General features: G+C 42.0%; 2 protein-coding genes across 2 annotated transcripts in view; one reads left to right on the top strand and one right to left on the bottom strand.

The window, feature by feature from the left end:
- The window catches only part of fam120c (family with sequence similarity 120 member C), a 35,979-nt gene extending 29,905 nt beyond the window's left edge, over nucleotides 1-6,074 (bottom strand). Inside the window, exon 1 of the mRNA XM_085394991.1 lies at nucleotides 4,515-6,074. Within this exon, the coding sequence (XP_085251117.1) occupies nucleotides 4,515-5,030 (516 nt within the window). The 5' untranslated portion in view covers nucleotides 5,031-6,074. The remainder of the gene's footprint in view (nucleotides 1-4,514) is intronic.
- Nucleotides 6,075-8,570: 2,496 nt separating this feature from the next.
- LOC146645779 (isocitrate dehydrogenase [NAD] subunit gamma, mitochondrial-like) lies at nucleotides 8,571-14,784 on the top strand. Its single transcript, XM_085394992.1, has 11 exons — nucleotides 8,571-8,703; nucleotides 9,819-9,866; nucleotides 10,193-10,290; nucleotides 11,291-11,406; nucleotides 12,390-12,450; nucleotides 12,548-12,680; nucleotides 12,767-12,900; nucleotides 12,976-13,078; nucleotides 13,313-13,459; nucleotides 14,190-14,345; nucleotides 14,459-14,784. Exons 1-11 carry the CDS (start codon nucleotides 8,635-8,637, stop codon nucleotides 14,558-14,560), a joined length of 1,167 nt encoding a protein of 388 aa, XP_085251118.1. The 5' UTR covers nucleotides 8,571-8,634; the 3' UTR covers nucleotides 14,561-14,784.
- The last annotated feature ends 3,305 nt before the right edge of the window (nucleotides 14,785-18,089 follow it).

Raw genomic sequence — 18,089 nt, 5'->3', positions numbered from 1 at the left:
AGCAAAGAAAACCACTGATTGATGTATAAAAAAAAACTTTAGGGTGACAACTACCGTGTTAAAAAAAATGCTGTAAGCTCAATTATATAACGCAGTTTACTCAACATTAGTTTACTGAACTTAAAAAAAAATCTTTAAGTCTTTTTTCCCCCCCATCAACTACATATACTGTATACCTAATTCAACGCACAAATCAGTAGGTTAAAAACGTGAAAGTGGTGGAGCATGCAGATGCAAATATATTTGACTATAAAGCCCAGCGATTCTGAGAAAAAGGCTGCGCTAACTGTGATGATCCTTCCACCTTCGTTTGTTGGATCCTTTTATGACTTTTACTGTTTTGAGATAGCTTGTAAACCAAGGACACTCTTTAAGCCCACTCAAATCGAGCTGAACAAAATGATGATTGCGTTTGTGCTTCAAAGGAGAGGATGAATGCACGATGCTATGAATAAAAGGTCTGCAACCCAAGACAAAATGAGTGACATATTTATAAAGGCCTGTGGCTAAAGCCAAAGTAAAATGTTAATTAAAATTTCAATAATCAAGCCACAACATGCAGTAAACACTAGAGACGTGCATAACTAGTTGGCCAGATATTTAAACGTTGCCACCCTCACTAGTCAGCATTAGAAACTAGTTGGTTACACATTGATGTGTAGCAGTTGGTTGTCAGATGTTATTATAGCCATGGCAATAGGCTGTATTTAGTCCCAAATATTTTGAGTGTTTTTGGGGGGGGGATTAGTCAGTCTTATTTTTTCCCCCTGCATATTTAAACATTCAATAAATTAGTTGCCAGGGACATCCTCAGTAAATACCTGACTATTACAAATATTCAAATTTATTTAATTTTATTAAGACTAAGAGTAGGTTATTAATTGTTTTGGTTGTATGGTCTTTGTTTTATTTAAGTTAACGTTTATAACAATGTTAAAACGTTAAACGATCGTGGCTCAAGAGTTGGGAGTTCGCCTTGTAATCGGAAGGTTCGAGCCCCGGCTCGGACAGTCTCGGTCGTTGTGTCCTTGGGCAAGACACGCAAGACACTTCACCCGTTGCCTACTGGTGGTGGTCAGAGGGCCCGGTGGCTCCAGTGTCCGGCAGCCTCGCCGGACACTGTCAGTGCGCCCCAGGGTGGCTGTGGCTACAATGTAGCTTGCCATCACCAGTGTGTGAATGGGTGGATGACTGGATGTAGCGTAAAGCACTTTGGGGTCCTTAGGGACTAAGTAAAGCGCTATACAAATGCAGGCCATTTACCATTTACCAATTTGTTTCTGACAGAAGAATGAATGCCCACTTAAATAGAAATTATACATCAATAATGGCATAATATACAATAAAACAGCTAGAATCTTAAAAAAATATTGTGATGTGAATTTTTAGCCACACAGTCCAGTGCTAAAAGTAAACAATTAGTTTCAGCTTTAAGTCTGTATATCTAGAATTAATACCAGAGTTTAATGACCAGAAAAAGGCATGTGTAGCAACTCCAAAAACACTAAACTGGCATCCAGTACACATAGAAGTAAGCAGAGACCCAAAGCTGCACAGATAAGAACAACAGTAACTAAAGTGAAGGTGCAATGCAAGCAGAGGTGAAATACTTGGAGCTGCAGAAGCAACACAGTTTCTCAGAATACAGGTAGGGCAAAACAAGCGTGCACACATGGGAACTGTGAGTAACGATGCTGTACGAGCACATGAAGCATCAGAGTGTGTTGTGTTGTAATGTAGGTGGGATTTTTCTATTCTAACAAGTATCCTCTCAGGAAACAATATGGCACTGTGTTTTTGTTATACTAGCTATGGGAATGTAGATCAAAGGCAAAACATGACAGCAGGCTACATAAAGCTGACAAGAGGGGACTGCTAGAGGCACATTTATGGCTCTCTAGGATGCATTATATATTTCACATTACTGTATGATAACAGCAGAGTGGTTCAGTGCATTTATAAAGCACATTACTGATGTTTCAAAAGGTCAGATGCACAAAAATATTTTATTTCTAGTATTCTGTATAGGGCTGTGCAATATGACCAAAATCTCATATCCCGATATAATAATTCTATCGTCTGACGACGATATAAATCACAAAAATGTAACATTTTCTGTAAATTCTGTGAATCTCGGGCAGCTCGACTTGCGGGAAGCGTTTCCTGCATGAAACTATACATTTTTAGACATAAGTTGTAACGGCCGCCGTTTTCTTTGTGAGTATTTATTACACGGCGTGCTGCGGGAAAAGCCTGTTCTAACGTTTGAGTCTAAGGTTTATTTTTTAGCACCTGGAGGCTCTTTTTTACTTCTCATCTGTAAATAATCTGCTCTTTCACGTGATTCAGTTTATTTTGAAAAGTCTCAACAGGGTCTTGAGCTTTATTGTGAAAGGCTTATGTGGAACATAAACAAGCGGACACGCGATGGTGTTACCGTCGTTGTTGCTAACCACAACGCATAAAAACAGGCGCTTGTCCGTCTGTAGTGTGGTTATATTAAATATAAGAGAAAGAGAGAACTTTAAGAAATTAATATAGCCACTACAGTGACCATCAAAACGATGACAAAATATTGCCTCAAACAGTTTATTTTGCGACACCACGAAACAAACAATAGCGTAAAATTAAAGATAGACGTTTTTATATCGTCATCCGATTTATATATCGTTATATCAAACAGCCCTATTCTGAAACACCAACTAACTCAAATATACAAATTAACTCAAAGTATACCACTGTAAGTCACCTGGGAACTATAAATAGTGCTCCCAACTCAGCAGCTGCTCAACAATGTATAAAAAAGTTCACCGAGTTCATGTTATGTAATATATAGGCTAGACAGGTCATGCCTTAAAGTACATGTTTCCAATCTCCACTTTGGAATGACAAATTCTTTTAGACCAAGCATTTATCACTATATCTGAATTTATCTTGGACAGACTTCACCTCCTTCCAGACCGTTACAAACACGGGGCACCAGCTGCAAGGACCAGCTAGAGATACCAATTGCTAAATTCTTTAAAATCATGACAGTTGTGTGAGACATATCAAATCTACAGAAATCTTGCTGAAACACATCTAAGCTATTAAAATCCAGGCATTTAGAAATCCCTTTTTGGACAGGTATTTTAGGCACCTCTGAGCAGGTGACTTCTTCAAACAAAAGACAATAAAGTAGCCTGTTATCAGGCAGAATTATCAGCCGTTTACACTGACTTTCATGTTTAAACACGAGGAAAAACAAAAAAGGACTGACAAGAACTGAATCACATCTATGGGAAGGGAAAATAAATGAGAATAATTATTTGAAAGTAATGCAGAATTCCCCAAGAGATTTGCTGAATTATACCCCAGATATTAATAGCATAAAGTGAAAGGTGAAAATTGGCCTAAAAATTCACCATGAATAAGTGCAACTAAATGCCCTGTGCTTAAGCCTGCATCCATGATTGACAAGTACTAGGGGCTCAAGGAACAACTGGAGCAGATGCGGAAGGTGAGGACGGTCCCAGCAGATTCCAAACGCATGTGAGTGCAAAGAAGAGCAGCTACACACAACAGCTAGAAGCAAATATGTAGCTCAACCGGGTAGAAAAAGCCTGTGCAAATTTTCATAAATATCATCACTGGTGTATATGGAAAGTGTAGAATTTCTTTTCTTAAATAGGCAGAAATCCTACATTAAAATTCAGGGACTTATAAATATATTTTTGGACAAGTGTAATGCAAAAGCAGGCTATATCACCCCCCCCCCCCCCCCCCTCCAAAAAAAAAAAAAAAAAAAAAAAAAAATAAAATCACAGAAGTAGCTCACTAGCTCACTTTCAGACAGAATTATCAAGTATTCACACTCTGATACTCATGTTTGGTCCACAAGCACAAAAGAGACCAGAAATGAAATCATGAAAGCAATACAGAATGCATGAGTGAGACTATACACTACATCCCAGATATATGCAGCATAAAATGATGCAGAAAAGATGGGAGGAGGGGAAAAAAATCACAAAGAGTGCACTAGAATAAGTGTCTGGCGCTCCAGATCTAGTGGGTTGGAAAAAAAAACCTATGCTCAGGATTTTGGGACTACCAGTGGCCAAAAGAACAGGCGTGTCTGAAGCATTGGAGGCTGTAACCCCACAAAGCAAAGAGCAGCAGCCACATGCAACAGCTAGAAACTGACATCTGGCTTTGCTGGGTGGAAAGAGCTAGTCCAAAAAACACTGCTTTAACAGAAAGTGATTGCATTTGTGCAAAAAAAAAACAAAACAAAACAACGGGAAAAAAAAACAACGAAAAAATAAGCATAATAATAAGACTCAGGTGTTCACTCGTTTCTGTGGTTAGAGCTGCTTCTTGCACTTGCCACAAACCAGGGAAGGCGTTAAAACGGTTGTGAATGATGCAAACAGCTAAATGGGCCTGCTGCACCTAACAAGTGTAAAATGAGCGGCACGCCGTATGACACGACCACAATAAAACAACTTTCACACAGCCATGATTGATTTGCTTACCCGCACTCGGAAGCGGAACATGGCGAGGCGGACACAGTGGCTGAGGCAGGCCGGGGGCAGGAACCATGCCCGGGGAGGCGGGGTGGCCTTGCTGCCGACGTGGTTGACTATCAGCTGCGCCGTCTGTCGCTGGCTCTGAGCTCGCCGCGCCCACTCGGGCCAGCGCTCCTTCCCCAGGGTGCCGTTGAAAACCACGACCAGCTCCAGGCCACCCTGGTACAAGCAGGCCTGCGACAGGGCGGCCAGGTATCCCAGCATGGCGTTCCACTCGCCTCCGCACACCCAGTCCGTCTGGTAGCCGCCGTACAGGCGCTGCAGGCCGGAATCAGCGTCGATTAGGATCCTGGCAGGCGGGGGCGGGGGAGGCATGGGCCCGGGGTGATGTGGGTGGTGGTGTGGGTGATGATGGTGAGGGGGCTGGCGGGCCGCGGTCCGGGCAAGCTTGAGGAGGTCCACGGGGACCGTGGCCCCGGGACACCGCTTCTCTAAATACTCCTGAAAGCCCTGCACTCCCATGACGGTGTTATTGAGCCGGTGCGTCTGACCGGGAGCGGGCTCTGAATACGTTCTGTACGCCGTGTTTGTAACGTGTTGTGGGGCGAGACTTGCAGCTAGCTGTGCACTCCGGGGCAAAGCTAACTGGTCTCCGATGTAGTGACAAAACTGTAGTTTAGTTAACCCAGCAAACCAACTTGGCTGTCACGCTGCCTAGCAAAACGAGTCACCATGCACCGCCGCACGACTGTTTCTGGTAGTTATCCCAAGATATCGAAATGCCAATTTGTTTGTTTTATTTCTTTACTTTAGTTTTGGTCGAGGGTGCTCAGTTTAGTGTCCATCCCTGTGGATTTTTGGTGAGATGCCAGAAAAGGCCAGTGTAGCTACCTACCTACCAGAAAAAGTTTAACACGTTTCCTGCTCCCATAATTTGGCTTTAACAAGACCAGCTTCCAAAATGCAGTCGGTAGCGAGTAACAAAAATGCAGCGAGATGGTGGACCGAGAAATGTCTGCAAAATAAAAAAAAATCCCGCTGTTTTGTGCACATGAAACAGATGCAATACTGCGCTTTTTTTAGTTAGCAAACCCACAGGCTGGATGGCCAGTTCGCGGACATGATGGTGAACCGAGCAGCTTGAAAACCGTTGTTTTTTTTTTTTAAACCTCTGGGAAATTTCAGCACGTGTGCTACACCAGCGTGCAGGATAACAGGTGTCAGAATATTAATTTAACACAAACTAATGAGCAGCGTGCCTGGCTGCACTAATATTTGCTAACTGTGGCTAAGCTGCTAGCTGCTGCTGGCAGGGTCCCCGGCGTGATTTGACGCGTCAACTCCCGAAGACAAGTCCGGGGCGGACACGACGCGGAATGAGATGGATGTTTGACGAAAGAAAAGAAAAGTAACTAAAAGAAAATAAAAATAAAAGCCCGATGGTGCCTCCCTCGCTTTCTTCCACGCTCACGGCTTCATGTTGCAGAGGGGAACGTTACTTCCAAGCGACGTCAGCCATCTTGCGACTTCCTCGCGGCCCAGTGGAGTGGGAGGGAAGGCGGAGGGAGGCGAGGAAGGAGGCGCGGCAGAGCGCGGGGAGCGACGGGAACAGTAGTCTGACTATGGCATAGCGTCCGTCCAGAACACGAGCGTCGGCAACGAGAAAAAACTACAACTGCCAGCGACGGTTTGTACGAGGATAAAAAAGCTGGAGAGCAGCAGTTCTCCAAGTGAACCCAGTAAATACGTGATTATTTGACAGTTCAACGTGCAGACCGTTATTTTTTCTTTAAAATAAAAGCATAAAAGCAAGCAAAATGTATCGAAATATAGCTGGTGTTTTATATTTCTGATATTGACGCACCAATCTCTATCGTGTTGAGATTTTTTAAGCATTTTATTCAAGGAATCAAAGTAGTATAAAGTGGTCAACTACAAAATAGATATAAATTGGTGGTAGTTTAAAATGAATCAGTTACTTAAGCAGTGTAACAGGTAGAATGGCGCTGTCCCACCTGTGCCGAAAGTCTTTGAGTTTGTCGCCTCCTTGTGGCAGCATATATCAAATGTGCTGTTGAGAAAAATCAACGTACTGTATTAAAAAAATCATCTTAATAAGTCTTTATACAAGTTATATGAAAAGAAAGAGGAAATGAAGAATGAAATGAAACCAGGTGGCGTGGTCTGAGGGGAAATCAGAATAGCTCTGGACTCCACCTGTGGGAACACTGTGCAAGGTTTTCAAGCTGATTTCTGGATATGACTAGAAGAGTAACTGAGCCTGTGGTGACTCAGGAGGGATGTATTAAATGAGAAATTCTGAAAGCCTAACATTGCTAACGTCTGCCCAGCAGAGACTCACCTGCTCTCTCACATTAATGGTTTATTTCACTTTAGACTCTGTACATTGAGCCACAGTAATTCTGTGAAAAAGGATATTTGAGACACTGTTATTTACTTCTACCATTCAGTAACATTAAGCATGTTTAGTATTGTATCCAGACTACTGAAGTTTTGCAAACATGTGACTGCTGGATGAAGGATTGTGTGAATAAGGCCCTGGTCAAGCTTAGAGACTGCTCTGGTCATCTGGCAACCACCATTTATGAAAGAAAAATGATTATTCCCTGACTGGTTGGAAGGTTGCTGGGAGAATGACTACCAAGGCCAGGAAGATCGTGAAGGACCTCAGCCATCCCAACAACAGACTGTTCTCTCTGTTGAGGTCAGGAAAGCGATTCCGCTCCCTGAAGACCAACACAGAGAGACTGAGGAGGAGCTTCTTCCCGCAGGCGATACGGTCTCTCAATCACACCACCACACAGTACTGACCCACACATACAGTTCTTACACACACTGGACATTCTGGACATTGTTTTCACTTCATCACTTAAATCACTTTAAGCATATTTGCACTGCACAAGACATAATGTGGATTGCACAACACTGGACATTATATTCTTCATTTCCAGTTAATACTTGTACAGCTGCTGTTATTGTGTATTTATTTATTTATATTTCTTCATACATTCTTATATAGTTCTATATTGTGTATTTTGTTGTACAGTTATTTTATTTTCAACTTTAATTTATATATTTTATCTTATTCTTTCCCAGTTAAATTTACCCTTCATTCTAATTTGTGTTGTACAGTTATTTCATTTTTAACCTTAATTTATATTTTATTCCTTCCTAGTTAAATTTACCCTTTTTAATTTTTCATATTTATTTCCTATCTTATTCATAGCCTTTTCCTTTTTTGTTTTCTTTAGGTCACGAGCAGTTGTCCAAGCATTTCACTACATATCGTACTGTGTATGACTGTGTACGTGACAAATAAAATTTGAATTTGAATTTGAATTTGAATTTACCAAAGCCCCAGTCATGTTGGCTAGAGATCAATCAGTAGGCCATATTTTTCCTTAGAGATCCACCTGTTGCCAAGGAAAAACCTTGTTGCATGTAATTTGCATGGAAGTGATTTTTCTCCTAACATTGCAGCTACGCACATGAAATTGTGAAAAGTGTGATAGAAACCAGAAACAGGGACCATTCCCCTTTGAACTCAGTGTTACACCTTTTGAAACATGTTGGCGGCTCCGAGGCACAGCTTTTACTTCAAAGGCGAACATTAAAGGCCCATCTATTCACATTTTACTACCATTGGAGTAGTTAGCGAGTGTTTGCAGAAAAAATAACAAACTAAAGGCGACTGTGTAAATCAAAGCAGTCACTGGCATGTTTTTGGTGCTACACTTTATTTACTGCTGATTTTAATACCAAGAAGTTATACGTGCGTTTCCGTAGCAACCGGTGATCATATTATTTCCAGCGTTACTGAGGAGGACTTCACGTTAAATTGTTACAACAAATTTTCGATATGTTTCAGGTGCTTTTGGTTGGTTTTTAATTCTCATTTCTGAGGTTGTTTGTTTTGTTTTTTTATTTCCCATGAGCCTCCGCCCTCCACACCCTGATTCTTGTAATCCCCGTGGCACCCCATTTAAAACTCCTGGAACCGCCCCTGGCTGTAGGGCTCAAATAAAACCTACGCCCATTACAGACAGATTAACGTGATCGCGCAGCTCGTCCCCGTGTCTTCCTGTCTTCAGAGGGAAGAGTAGACATGACGACCCGCTCTATGCGCGCTCTGTCCGGAACCCTGAAACCGCTCTTCAGCCCCCGGTCACCGCAGGTAGGAGCCGCCCGGTGCGGTTACCTGTTGAACACACCGCGTTTTGGATGGTGCAGCAGGTGGTTAGTTAGCTGCCGCTGTCCGTTCAGCACCACGGGTCAGCGTCCGGTTCGCGTCAGCGTTTTACGTAATTCTGCAGTTTGAGGATGTTTCCTGCTGCCATCTGTAAGCCTACACTCTTCCCTGCAAAGTCATGCATTATTCAGAGACTACACCTCTGCGCCGAGTAAAGACAGACAGGTTCACTTCTCCGGCGGAAAAGCTGTCTGTTGTCCACGAGTCCGTGTTTTGCTTGTGTTGTTACTCAGACGCAGTTTTAAGAAGTTTCGAGCAGGTATAACTACACAAATATGCGCCTCGCTGTTGTGTAGACATGCCAGTCTGCACAAAACAAACGCAACAAGCCTCATCAGGCTCGCTCTTATGTTTAAGCTGCCAATCCGGAAGGCATTTCCTGTTTTGTTTTTCATTGTATTTGAGCTCAAAGAAAAACCTCAGTTTTCCACGCTCGTCGACTCTGCTATGCTTACATGTTCATTAAAGTCTGCAGGTCACGGTGGAAATGCATGTTTTTATTTATTTATGATTCAAACAGCCTGTCGAGACCCATAATTACGTTTGTTTTCACTCCTGTGTGGTAATACTAGCATCACAACATAGAAAACATCGACTAATTATTACTTTATTGCACTTGTAATACTTCCACCAACCCTCCTAAAAATATCCAAACAACAGAAATGTTTCTTTTGTTTCATCTGCATGCGGATGAGTAGTGTCAAACATATGGGCCGGGTTCCAGAACAGGTCCATCAAACACGTCCAGATCAGCCGTCTTTATCTAAATAACAGCGTAACAGTGAAGCTGCTAGGAGTAGAGGCAGCCAGCCTCCAACGTGTCTGTGACCTGGTTTTATAGCTAAAAACAAATAAATAAAATGAAATAAATAATTTTTATAAAAGTCAAAAACTATATATATGTAGATATAGTTTTTTGGGTTTTTTTTTTTTTTTTTTAGAACATTTTAAAATTAGAATACTATTTATTATGAAGGTAATTTGGTCATTTTAAGAGGACTTGTCTGCGTGTAACCTCTGTTTTTTCTCTGCATCTTTAGGGTTTTGTTGTGGCAGCCTGTCATCAGACTCACAAGTCAACTTACACTGTAAGTTGTGTTATATATGAGGATTTATTTTATAGCTTCTATAATTTCTGTAAGCTCGGTCTTTAGGAGACCTTCTGACTCCCCACCCCTCACCATGATTCACATTTAGAGTCGATTCTCCAAGAAAATGTGGTCTCAGCCTCTCCTTTGTCCTATTTTCTCTCCCCTGTTTGCTCTGAATCCTTCCTCCCTCCACCCACCCAAGACCATAGTGAGTATGGATGCTTATAAGTGCTTATAAGATTTAGTGTAACAGCTAAAAGAGTGACAGGTCTCTGTAGTTTGTTTAGGGTTGTATCTAAAATGTGTGTGTTTGTGCATTACAGGCTCCACCTGCTCGTTACGGAGGCAGACACACCGTGACTCTTATTCCTGGAGATGGCATCGGACCGGAGCTGGCCAAACACGTGTGTGAGCTATTCCGGTGAGAATTCCCTCATGCAGTCACGATTACTCTCTGCAGAATTTCACTGAAACATTCACCACCAGCGTGTTGAAAATTCAAAACTTTTTACAATTTTTAGCACTTCATAAATTTCGTCCAGAGGCTTTTTGCCTGGCTGCCATTGTAAAGGATGTCTGGATAAATAAAGGTTACCCTGACTTCTTGAACCATCCTCGGCTAATGTTTCCTTCTCACAGTGTGTGCACATTTTAGACAGAAAGCTGTTCATAGTAACAGCTTTTAAAGTATTTTTTAAAACACAGAAATGTATAAGCAATGAATTTAAGACTTCAGTAGAGTTTAGAGGATTAGATTTGCACCTCATGTCAACTGGGATACGCTCAAGCCTACATCCATCCATCCATGCATTCCCATGTCAGATGAGATGTATAACATCTCTGGTTGATTCTGTGTCTTCAAAGAGAGGAGCTCAGACAATTGAACCATGTCAACTAGCTCCTTTTGACGAGTAATACCAGCAACTCAACTCTGAGCTTCATCTGGATGTCTGACTTCCTCACTATATCTCTAAGGTTGACTCCAGCCAGCACACAGAGGAAACTCTGATGATGCCACACAAATCCGGTCGTCCTCACGCTCCCTCTTTCTTTCACTTCTCAGTAAGATTGTGAGGTCCTGCTCGGAGCAGCCAATCTCCCCAGTCCAGAGGGAGCAGTTTTAGAAAAAGAAGAAGCTTAAGTTGGATAAGCGGTTAAAAACAAATGGGTGACTGATTAGTTCCTTTTGGCTCTTGCTAAAAACATAAACTGATGCAGAAAGGGCACATACTGGTGCATTAACATTCAACAGAATGCCAGGATTTAAGTCGCTGATGCTCAGAATTTCCCGTGGGATGCCCTGAGACACACTCCATAATGTTGACTACACACACACACACAGATGCAGTGCTAATATTAGGCCACTAAATGGTTCAGCTCTCTCATTCATAAGTGCTCTCTTTGCCTGTGTTCACTATCAGATTCTGCTGTGTGCCTGTAGACTTCGAAGTCGTCAATGTGGACTCGACTAAGACCTCAGAAGATGATATCAATAACGCCATAATGGCTATCAGACGCAATGGAGTTGCACTGAAAGGTAACTGTGGAAAATATACCTTAAATGAAGTTATAAGGCAGGTAATATGCAAAAGAAACACAAAAATTGTAAAGTTTTTTATTTTTTGTGTCTCATAAACAGTAAACATCATGTTCCTAAAAAAGAAAAAAAAACACAAAAGAAGCAACTTTCATGACTAAATCATTTTTAGAGATGTAAGTGAGACAAACGGACATAAATCATTCCCAGAGGCGATAACACTGAACCAATCATATACAATAAACACAATTGAACTTCTTTTTCCTCTTCTGTTCCGATTTATTTTACTGAGTTTGATTCTTGTGCTCTACTTATAATCACTTCCCAACAAGTACAAGATGAATTTCAGATCAAAAGAGGCAGACAAATGAAGATCAACATGTGAATTACCTCTGATTAGTCTTTATACTTTTTTCATGGTAAGTATTTGAATGTAAATTTTTAAGTGGCCCAACAGTGAGGTGTGACTGGTACAAGAGATTTTTAATGTTCTTAGGAAGCTTTATTGATTCCTTTTTCGTATACATGTAAACATTTTATTTATGTTTACAATTCATAAATAAACGGAAACTCTGAAATGAAATATTTGGATGTGCATGTTGAGAAAATCACATAGTCAGTGTTGTGCCTAATGATGTAGAGAGCACAGAGGAGGAGGAGAATCCAATCACAGGACATGAGAGGAAGAAATAAGAAGCTCAAAGCTGAAGTATTTTACTATCCAGGCTGAGGTCATACAGGAGTAGACAGTCAGTGAGGCAGACACCAAAGGTAACAGGTGTGCAAACATGTCATATCCACAAATAAAGAACCAATAATAAGAGAAACAAACTGAACTTTACACAGGAAAAACGTATGCAAGGAAATTAGTAGAAAACTTAACTAGTGCAGAAAAAATCTGTTGGAAAGATGGATTTTTTAATTTTGGATTGCAACAGTTCATTTTTTTTCTCTTTTAAACATAAATATGTTTGTTTATTTAGGAAATATTGAGACCAACCACAACCTGCCACCTTCCCATAAGTCCCGAAATAGCCTCCTCCGGTGAGTCGACAACTCTTTGGTTTTCAGCTCGGATTTTTTGCTGATGTAAAGTCACAGAATTTGAGCTCTCTGTTTGTGCTCATCTTCCTCGCTGCAGTACCACTCTGGATCTGTACGCCAGTGTGATGCACAGCCAGTCCCTGCCAGGAGTGAGGACGCACCACAGAAACATCGACATCATAACAATCAGGGAAAACACGGAGGGCGAGTACAGCAGCCTGGAGCATGAGGTGTGTCTCTGTGTGTGTGGATCCCATCTCTTTGAGTGCATCTCTAACTAATCAGTCTCTGTTTTATCTCCACTGCACCTCTGCAGAGTGTACCAGGCGTCGTCGAATGTCTGAAGATCATCACCAGGACCAAATCTTTACGCATCGCCGACTACGCCTTCAGGACAGCTCGAGAGAAAGGACGCAGACGAGTCACCGCCATCCACAAAGCTAACATCATGTCCGTTTCTGTTCCTGTGTTTTATCTCGTTTCTTAAATGTGTTCCACTCATTTTTCGTCTGTTTCTCGGAGCAGGAAGTTGGGCGACGGCCTCTTCCTGGAGTGCTGTAAAGAGGTGGCCAGTGGTTACCCTGAAATCACCTTCAACAGCATGATTGTGGATAACACAACCATGCAGGCATGTCCATGTGAGACCATTTCATTGTGTGGTGTCTGTGTCAGCATGTCCCTCACATTCTTACTGGGGTATTTAATCAGAAAATGTGAGCGTTTTCAAGCCAAGACTCTTGAGAGTCACAACAGAAGGCGGTTAGTCATTGAAACCTCCTTCTGTATTCAAAAAAACGTGTGTGTGCTGGCTTCTCCAGCTTGTAAACATGTCCTAAAATGAGCTTTTCTGTGTGTGTTTTAGCTGGTTTCCAGGCCTCAGCAGTTTGATGTGATGGTCATGCCTAACCTTTATGGCAACGTTGTGAGCAACGTGTGTGCCGGCCTGGTGGGTGGACCCGGCCTGGTGCCTGGAGCCAACTACGGAGAAAACTACGCTGTGTTTGAGACGGTGAGACAGGGTTAATGAGATCTCTACATGTCTTGTGGGTTCTTTGTTTTTCTCTCTGGGGTTAGCTGCAGTTTTTCTAGGGTCCACTTGAGGCTCTCTCCAAAAGCGAGTCATCTTTGTCGACTGCCCTGTTAAAATCCCACCGTTAAAGCATCAATAATCATGTTAACAGCCTCGTACAACAAAGGTTTTGGTCTCTATCAATATTTATAACTCACCAGCTAAAAGAAGAAGTTGGAGTTGGGTGTGTGTGGCCACTTTGACTGGCTAAGCTTCCTGTATCGTCAGTGATTTGTCTGCTAGCCTCGCCTCCACTAACTGGAATCACTGAACTGGTCCGGTTTTCAGACAAGTTTTTTTGTGGGTGTGTATGATGTTCATCATCTCCTAATGAACACATGTCCATGGCTGGGTGGTCTGAGTGCTCCTCACCTCACCCTCGGCAGCTGAATCCCAGTCCTGCTTCTGGTCGTCTGGTTCTTTCCTTCTTTTCTATTTCACCTCTTTCATGTGAACGTGCAGCGTTAACTTCCCTCTTTTGAATTTTTCCCTATTGTGTAATCTAAGCACTTTAATTTTTAACGAAACCATAATTGTTGTTTTTCCAATCAAGCTCTATACGCACATATGAGTGTACACTCACTCAAGCCTCCCCTGATGTAACATCTCATTTTTGTAAGGACGTATAAATGGATGTATCACTTTTCTAAATGTGCTCTTCTCTGTACAGGGCACCAGGAATACTGGGAAGAGCATCGCTAACAAGAACACGGCAAACCCCACGGCCATGCTGCTGGCCTCCTGCCTCCTGCTGGATCACCTTAAGCTCCACGGCTACGCCAGCATGATCCGCAAAGCCATCCTCTCTACAATCACCGATTCCCAGGTACGATTTGACCAATGCTACATGCAATTTGTTGGTGGTATTCAACTTTTATTGTTATGTCCTGCTTTGTATTTCGACATTACTCTAAATATGTTATCTCCTTTGTGTTCCAGCTGCACACTGCTGATCTGGGAGGTAAGGGCTCCACATCTGAAATGGTCCAGTCCATCATGGATGCAATCCAGAGCAGTGGACCTCGCACACAGAGACACTAGAAACCAGATGACTGTACGATTGCACCTTTCATTGTAAGACTGGACTGAAGCTGTAATGTATGGACAGCTTTTATTTCCTATGTGGGTTCAGTGGTTTAAAAAGCCCTCTGTGTAAAGCAGAAATATATAATAGTACTATGATAGATATTATATTCAAGATTTCCTAATTATTGTATGAATAATTTGTGAAACTGCAAAAAATAAAGCACCTGTTTGAGATCCAACTAATGCTTTCTATGTATCTTATTCTGGATCGATTTCTTATTATTATGGAAAACTGTTATAAACCGTGCACTAAAAATCAAAACATTAACCAAACTGTTGTCACCTACTGAAATATAGCTGTTCCAGCTTTGCATTTCACATCATATTGTGCAACCACAACATTTTGATGCATGGGTGGATGGATAGCTGAATGGATAAATTACTGTGCCTATTTGCACCCCCCATATTTGCATTCTTGGACACCTACAGAGCAGCTTTGCACAATTCAAAGATAGAAAAAGTAATCACGTAAAATAAGCTGGAGCCCTTCAGTTCCTCCACTGTCTCTTTAATCAGTGTTTAGAGCCTGAGCTTTGGGCTTACAGGGATTACTTGCACTTACACCTCAGTATTTGAAACTCTGGTCATTTTTATATGAACCACTGTGATAATAAATATATGGAAAATGTATCGCAGCCCTGCTTCAAATAACTAAATATAAATAAAGTAACTCAGATCACAGATCAAGTTGGTCAAGGGCAGTCTTTCCTTAGACTTCTAATGGAAGTATTTTTGCAACCAGAAGTCGCCCCCCGCTGGCCAGTAGAAAGAATGGAGGTTTAAGGCATCAGAGATACGGTTAACTAAAAACCTGTGGAGCATCCATCCATTTTTTTACCTGCATGAATTTATTTTGGCTTGTTTTAAATGGGAGGGGCCAAGGCTACAGGTGTTGTAACATGGTGTTAATAACAGTAATTATGTAATGTGGCAGCCCTCTGGTCACATTTCCTTCCGTCTCGTCTGTGTTGTTGTGCAGTTTTCAGAGTGGGCGGGGTTAATTAGCGCTAATGGGCGCACCTGTTCAGTCTCCGCAGAGCATTTAAGAGCTGGCTGCGTCGTTCTCTCCCCGTCCACCCAGCATCACAGTGTTTGTTTGGGTCCCTTCAGCCTCATTATTTTGTGTTTTGCACTACACAACACCAGACGTTTCAATACTCCTCCAGCTGCTGATGCGCCGATAACACTAACAAACCCCATCAATTTAATTATCGTTTTGCTTCTTATAAATACAATTAAAGATCAATCTTATTCACAGAATTACACACCCACCATGGTGGTATTTCCATTGCCCTCCATTTAAAGGTAAAAATACAGCATCAAATGTAACACAATAAACATTCAAGTGATTGTGAAATATCCCTTTATAATCAGTGAAAATCAGTTAATTGAAGGCTTAACTAGAGTGTTTTTAACTTAGAGGTTTCTGTTTGTTCACAGTCTGATGGTTAGAAGGTAAAAGGCCCACCGTTTTAAAAGGGTGGAGTTACATAGACTCACACATGTGTCCTACAGATTGACATATGCTGGGTGTGTGCGGTAATTTATTAAGTTACTGTGAATTCTTTCGGCCTTGAGACAGTTTCTCCATCAGCCATCACAACCAGCTACATGAAAGTATCTGTTGCAGTTTAACTACACTTCTGATGACTAGTTATGGAGAGTAAACAGGCAGAGAGTCTCACCCTGACGTAAATCCAGATTCAATTTAATTTGGTTCAACTTTATTTATATAGCACCAAATCACACCAACAGTCTTCTCGAAGCACTTTATATTTTAAGGTAAACACTCCACATTAATAGAGAGAAAACCTCAACAATCAGCACTTGGCAAGAGTAGGAAGGAAAAGTCCCTTTTAACAGGAAGAAACCTCCGGCAGATCCAGGATCAGAGAGGGGCACCTATCTTGCGACTGGATGGGGTGAGGGGAGGAAGAGAAGAAAAGGACATGCTGTGGAAGAGAGCCAGAGATTAATAAGAACTAATAATTACATGCAGAGAGGTGTATGAACACATAGTGAGTCATACATCATGAGCATCATGGGAATCCCCCAGCATAACGTATTGCAGCATAACTAAGGGAGGATTAAGGACCTCCTGATCCAGCTCCAACTATATGCTTTAGCAAAAAGGAAAGTTTTAAGCCTAACCTTAAAAGTAGAGACATCTTTTAAGTTCAAACTAGAAGCTGGTTCCACATAAAAGGGGCCAAAAGGCTGAAGGCTCTGCCTCCCATTCTACTTTTAAATCCTCTAGGAACAAAAAGTAAGCCTGCGGTCTGAGAGCGAAGTGCTCTAATGGGATAATATGGTACTATAAGGTAATGAAGATAAGATGGGGCCTGATTATTCAAGACCTTGTATGTGAGGAGCAGGGTTTTGAATTTGATTCTGGACTGAAGAGAAGCCAATAGTGAGAAATATGTTCTCTCTTTCTAGTCCCTGTCAGTACTCTCACGGCAGCATTTTGGATCGACGGAAGGCTTTCAGGGAGTTTTCAGGACAATTAAAATGGATCAGTAGCCATTTTTGGATAAAATCAACATTCAACTACCTGTGTGGCTTTTTTTTTCTAGAACCAGGCCTCAATAATGGTTTCCAGTTAACTGGAAATAAAAGACAGGAAGCAAAATATCTCTCACCCGTAGCTGGAAGTTGCAGATCTATGAAAGGTTAGACTTTACAAACAAGTAAAAGGACTTTACAGTCTTTTCTAAAAGGCGCAGGAAGCCAGTACACTGACACAAGCTGCGAGACATCAGTATGCATGACCTGCCTTAAAAGGACAAGTTTCTTCAGTAGGAACAGAGCACAGCGGGTAATGAAGGGATTTGCTGACCAAAACAAAAGTCTTTTTTTTGACTGCCGTGCAGCTAAAAAAACCAACAATTCACACGTAAACTAAAACTAATTGAAGCCTGGTGTTCATGCTTAATACTTAACAGACATAAGAAAGTTGTTTATACACAAATGGCGGAGCAGCAATGAGCCTCGCGCTCGACTGTTTCTGTGTGTATGTTTAAGGTTGCTCTGCGGGCCCCTCGATAATTAGAGGCCTCTCCAAATGAGGGAGCAATCGAGGGGAAGCAAGCAGATTACCGCCCCGTCAGAGGGAGAAGGAATGAGAGCGGGAGAGGAAACTGGAATGCAGGACAGCGAGATGCAGAAGAAGGGAAAACAGTGGAGCAGCGGTGAGAGGGAAAAAGGTTGCTGAGAAAGACAAGTCTCCTTCTGTTGCTGCTGCCTTCTCATTTCTCTCCAAAAACCTGAGCTCCCATCTGTCACAACATCTGACACTCTCTCTGCCCGCCTGTTCACACCCCTCTCGACCACCCGCTGATGCAAACTCACACGTACGCATATTAGTTTGCGCGTATGAAGGGTCTTTGATCATTTCTGGAAGCCTAATAGAGAAAATCTCATTTCATCTGCTGGTGTATGTTCCCCATGATCTGCTCTGAAGGGTGGATCAAAAGCAGGGCCA

This window comes from Rhamphochromis longiceps, linkage group LG20 (assembly GCF_057381845.1).
Source record: "Rhamphochromis longiceps isolate RC_006_pf linkage group LG20, R_longiceps_female_GT1.1, whole genome shotgun sequence".
Taxonomy (NCBI): Eukaryota; Metazoa; Chordata; class Actinopteri; order Cichliformes; family Cichlidae; genus Rhamphochromis; species Rhamphochromis longiceps.
This window is presented reverse-complemented; position numbering and strand designations above follow the sequence as displayed.

Bases quoted from the DNA above. Each gene is read 5' to 3' on its own strand.
- LOC146645779 (XM_085394992.1), top strand. From the start codon at position 8,635: ATGACGACCCGCTCTATGCGCGCTCTGTCCGGAACCCTGAAACCGCTC. The intron at 12,681-12,766 runs GTGTGTCTCTGT...GCACCTCTGCAG, and splicing joins ACAGCAGCCTGGAGCATGAG to AGTGTACCAGGCGTCGTCGA. The intron at 14,346-14,458 runs GTACGATTTGAC...TTTGTGTTCCAG, and splicing joins CTACAATCACCGATTCCCAG to CTGCACACTGCTGATCTGGG.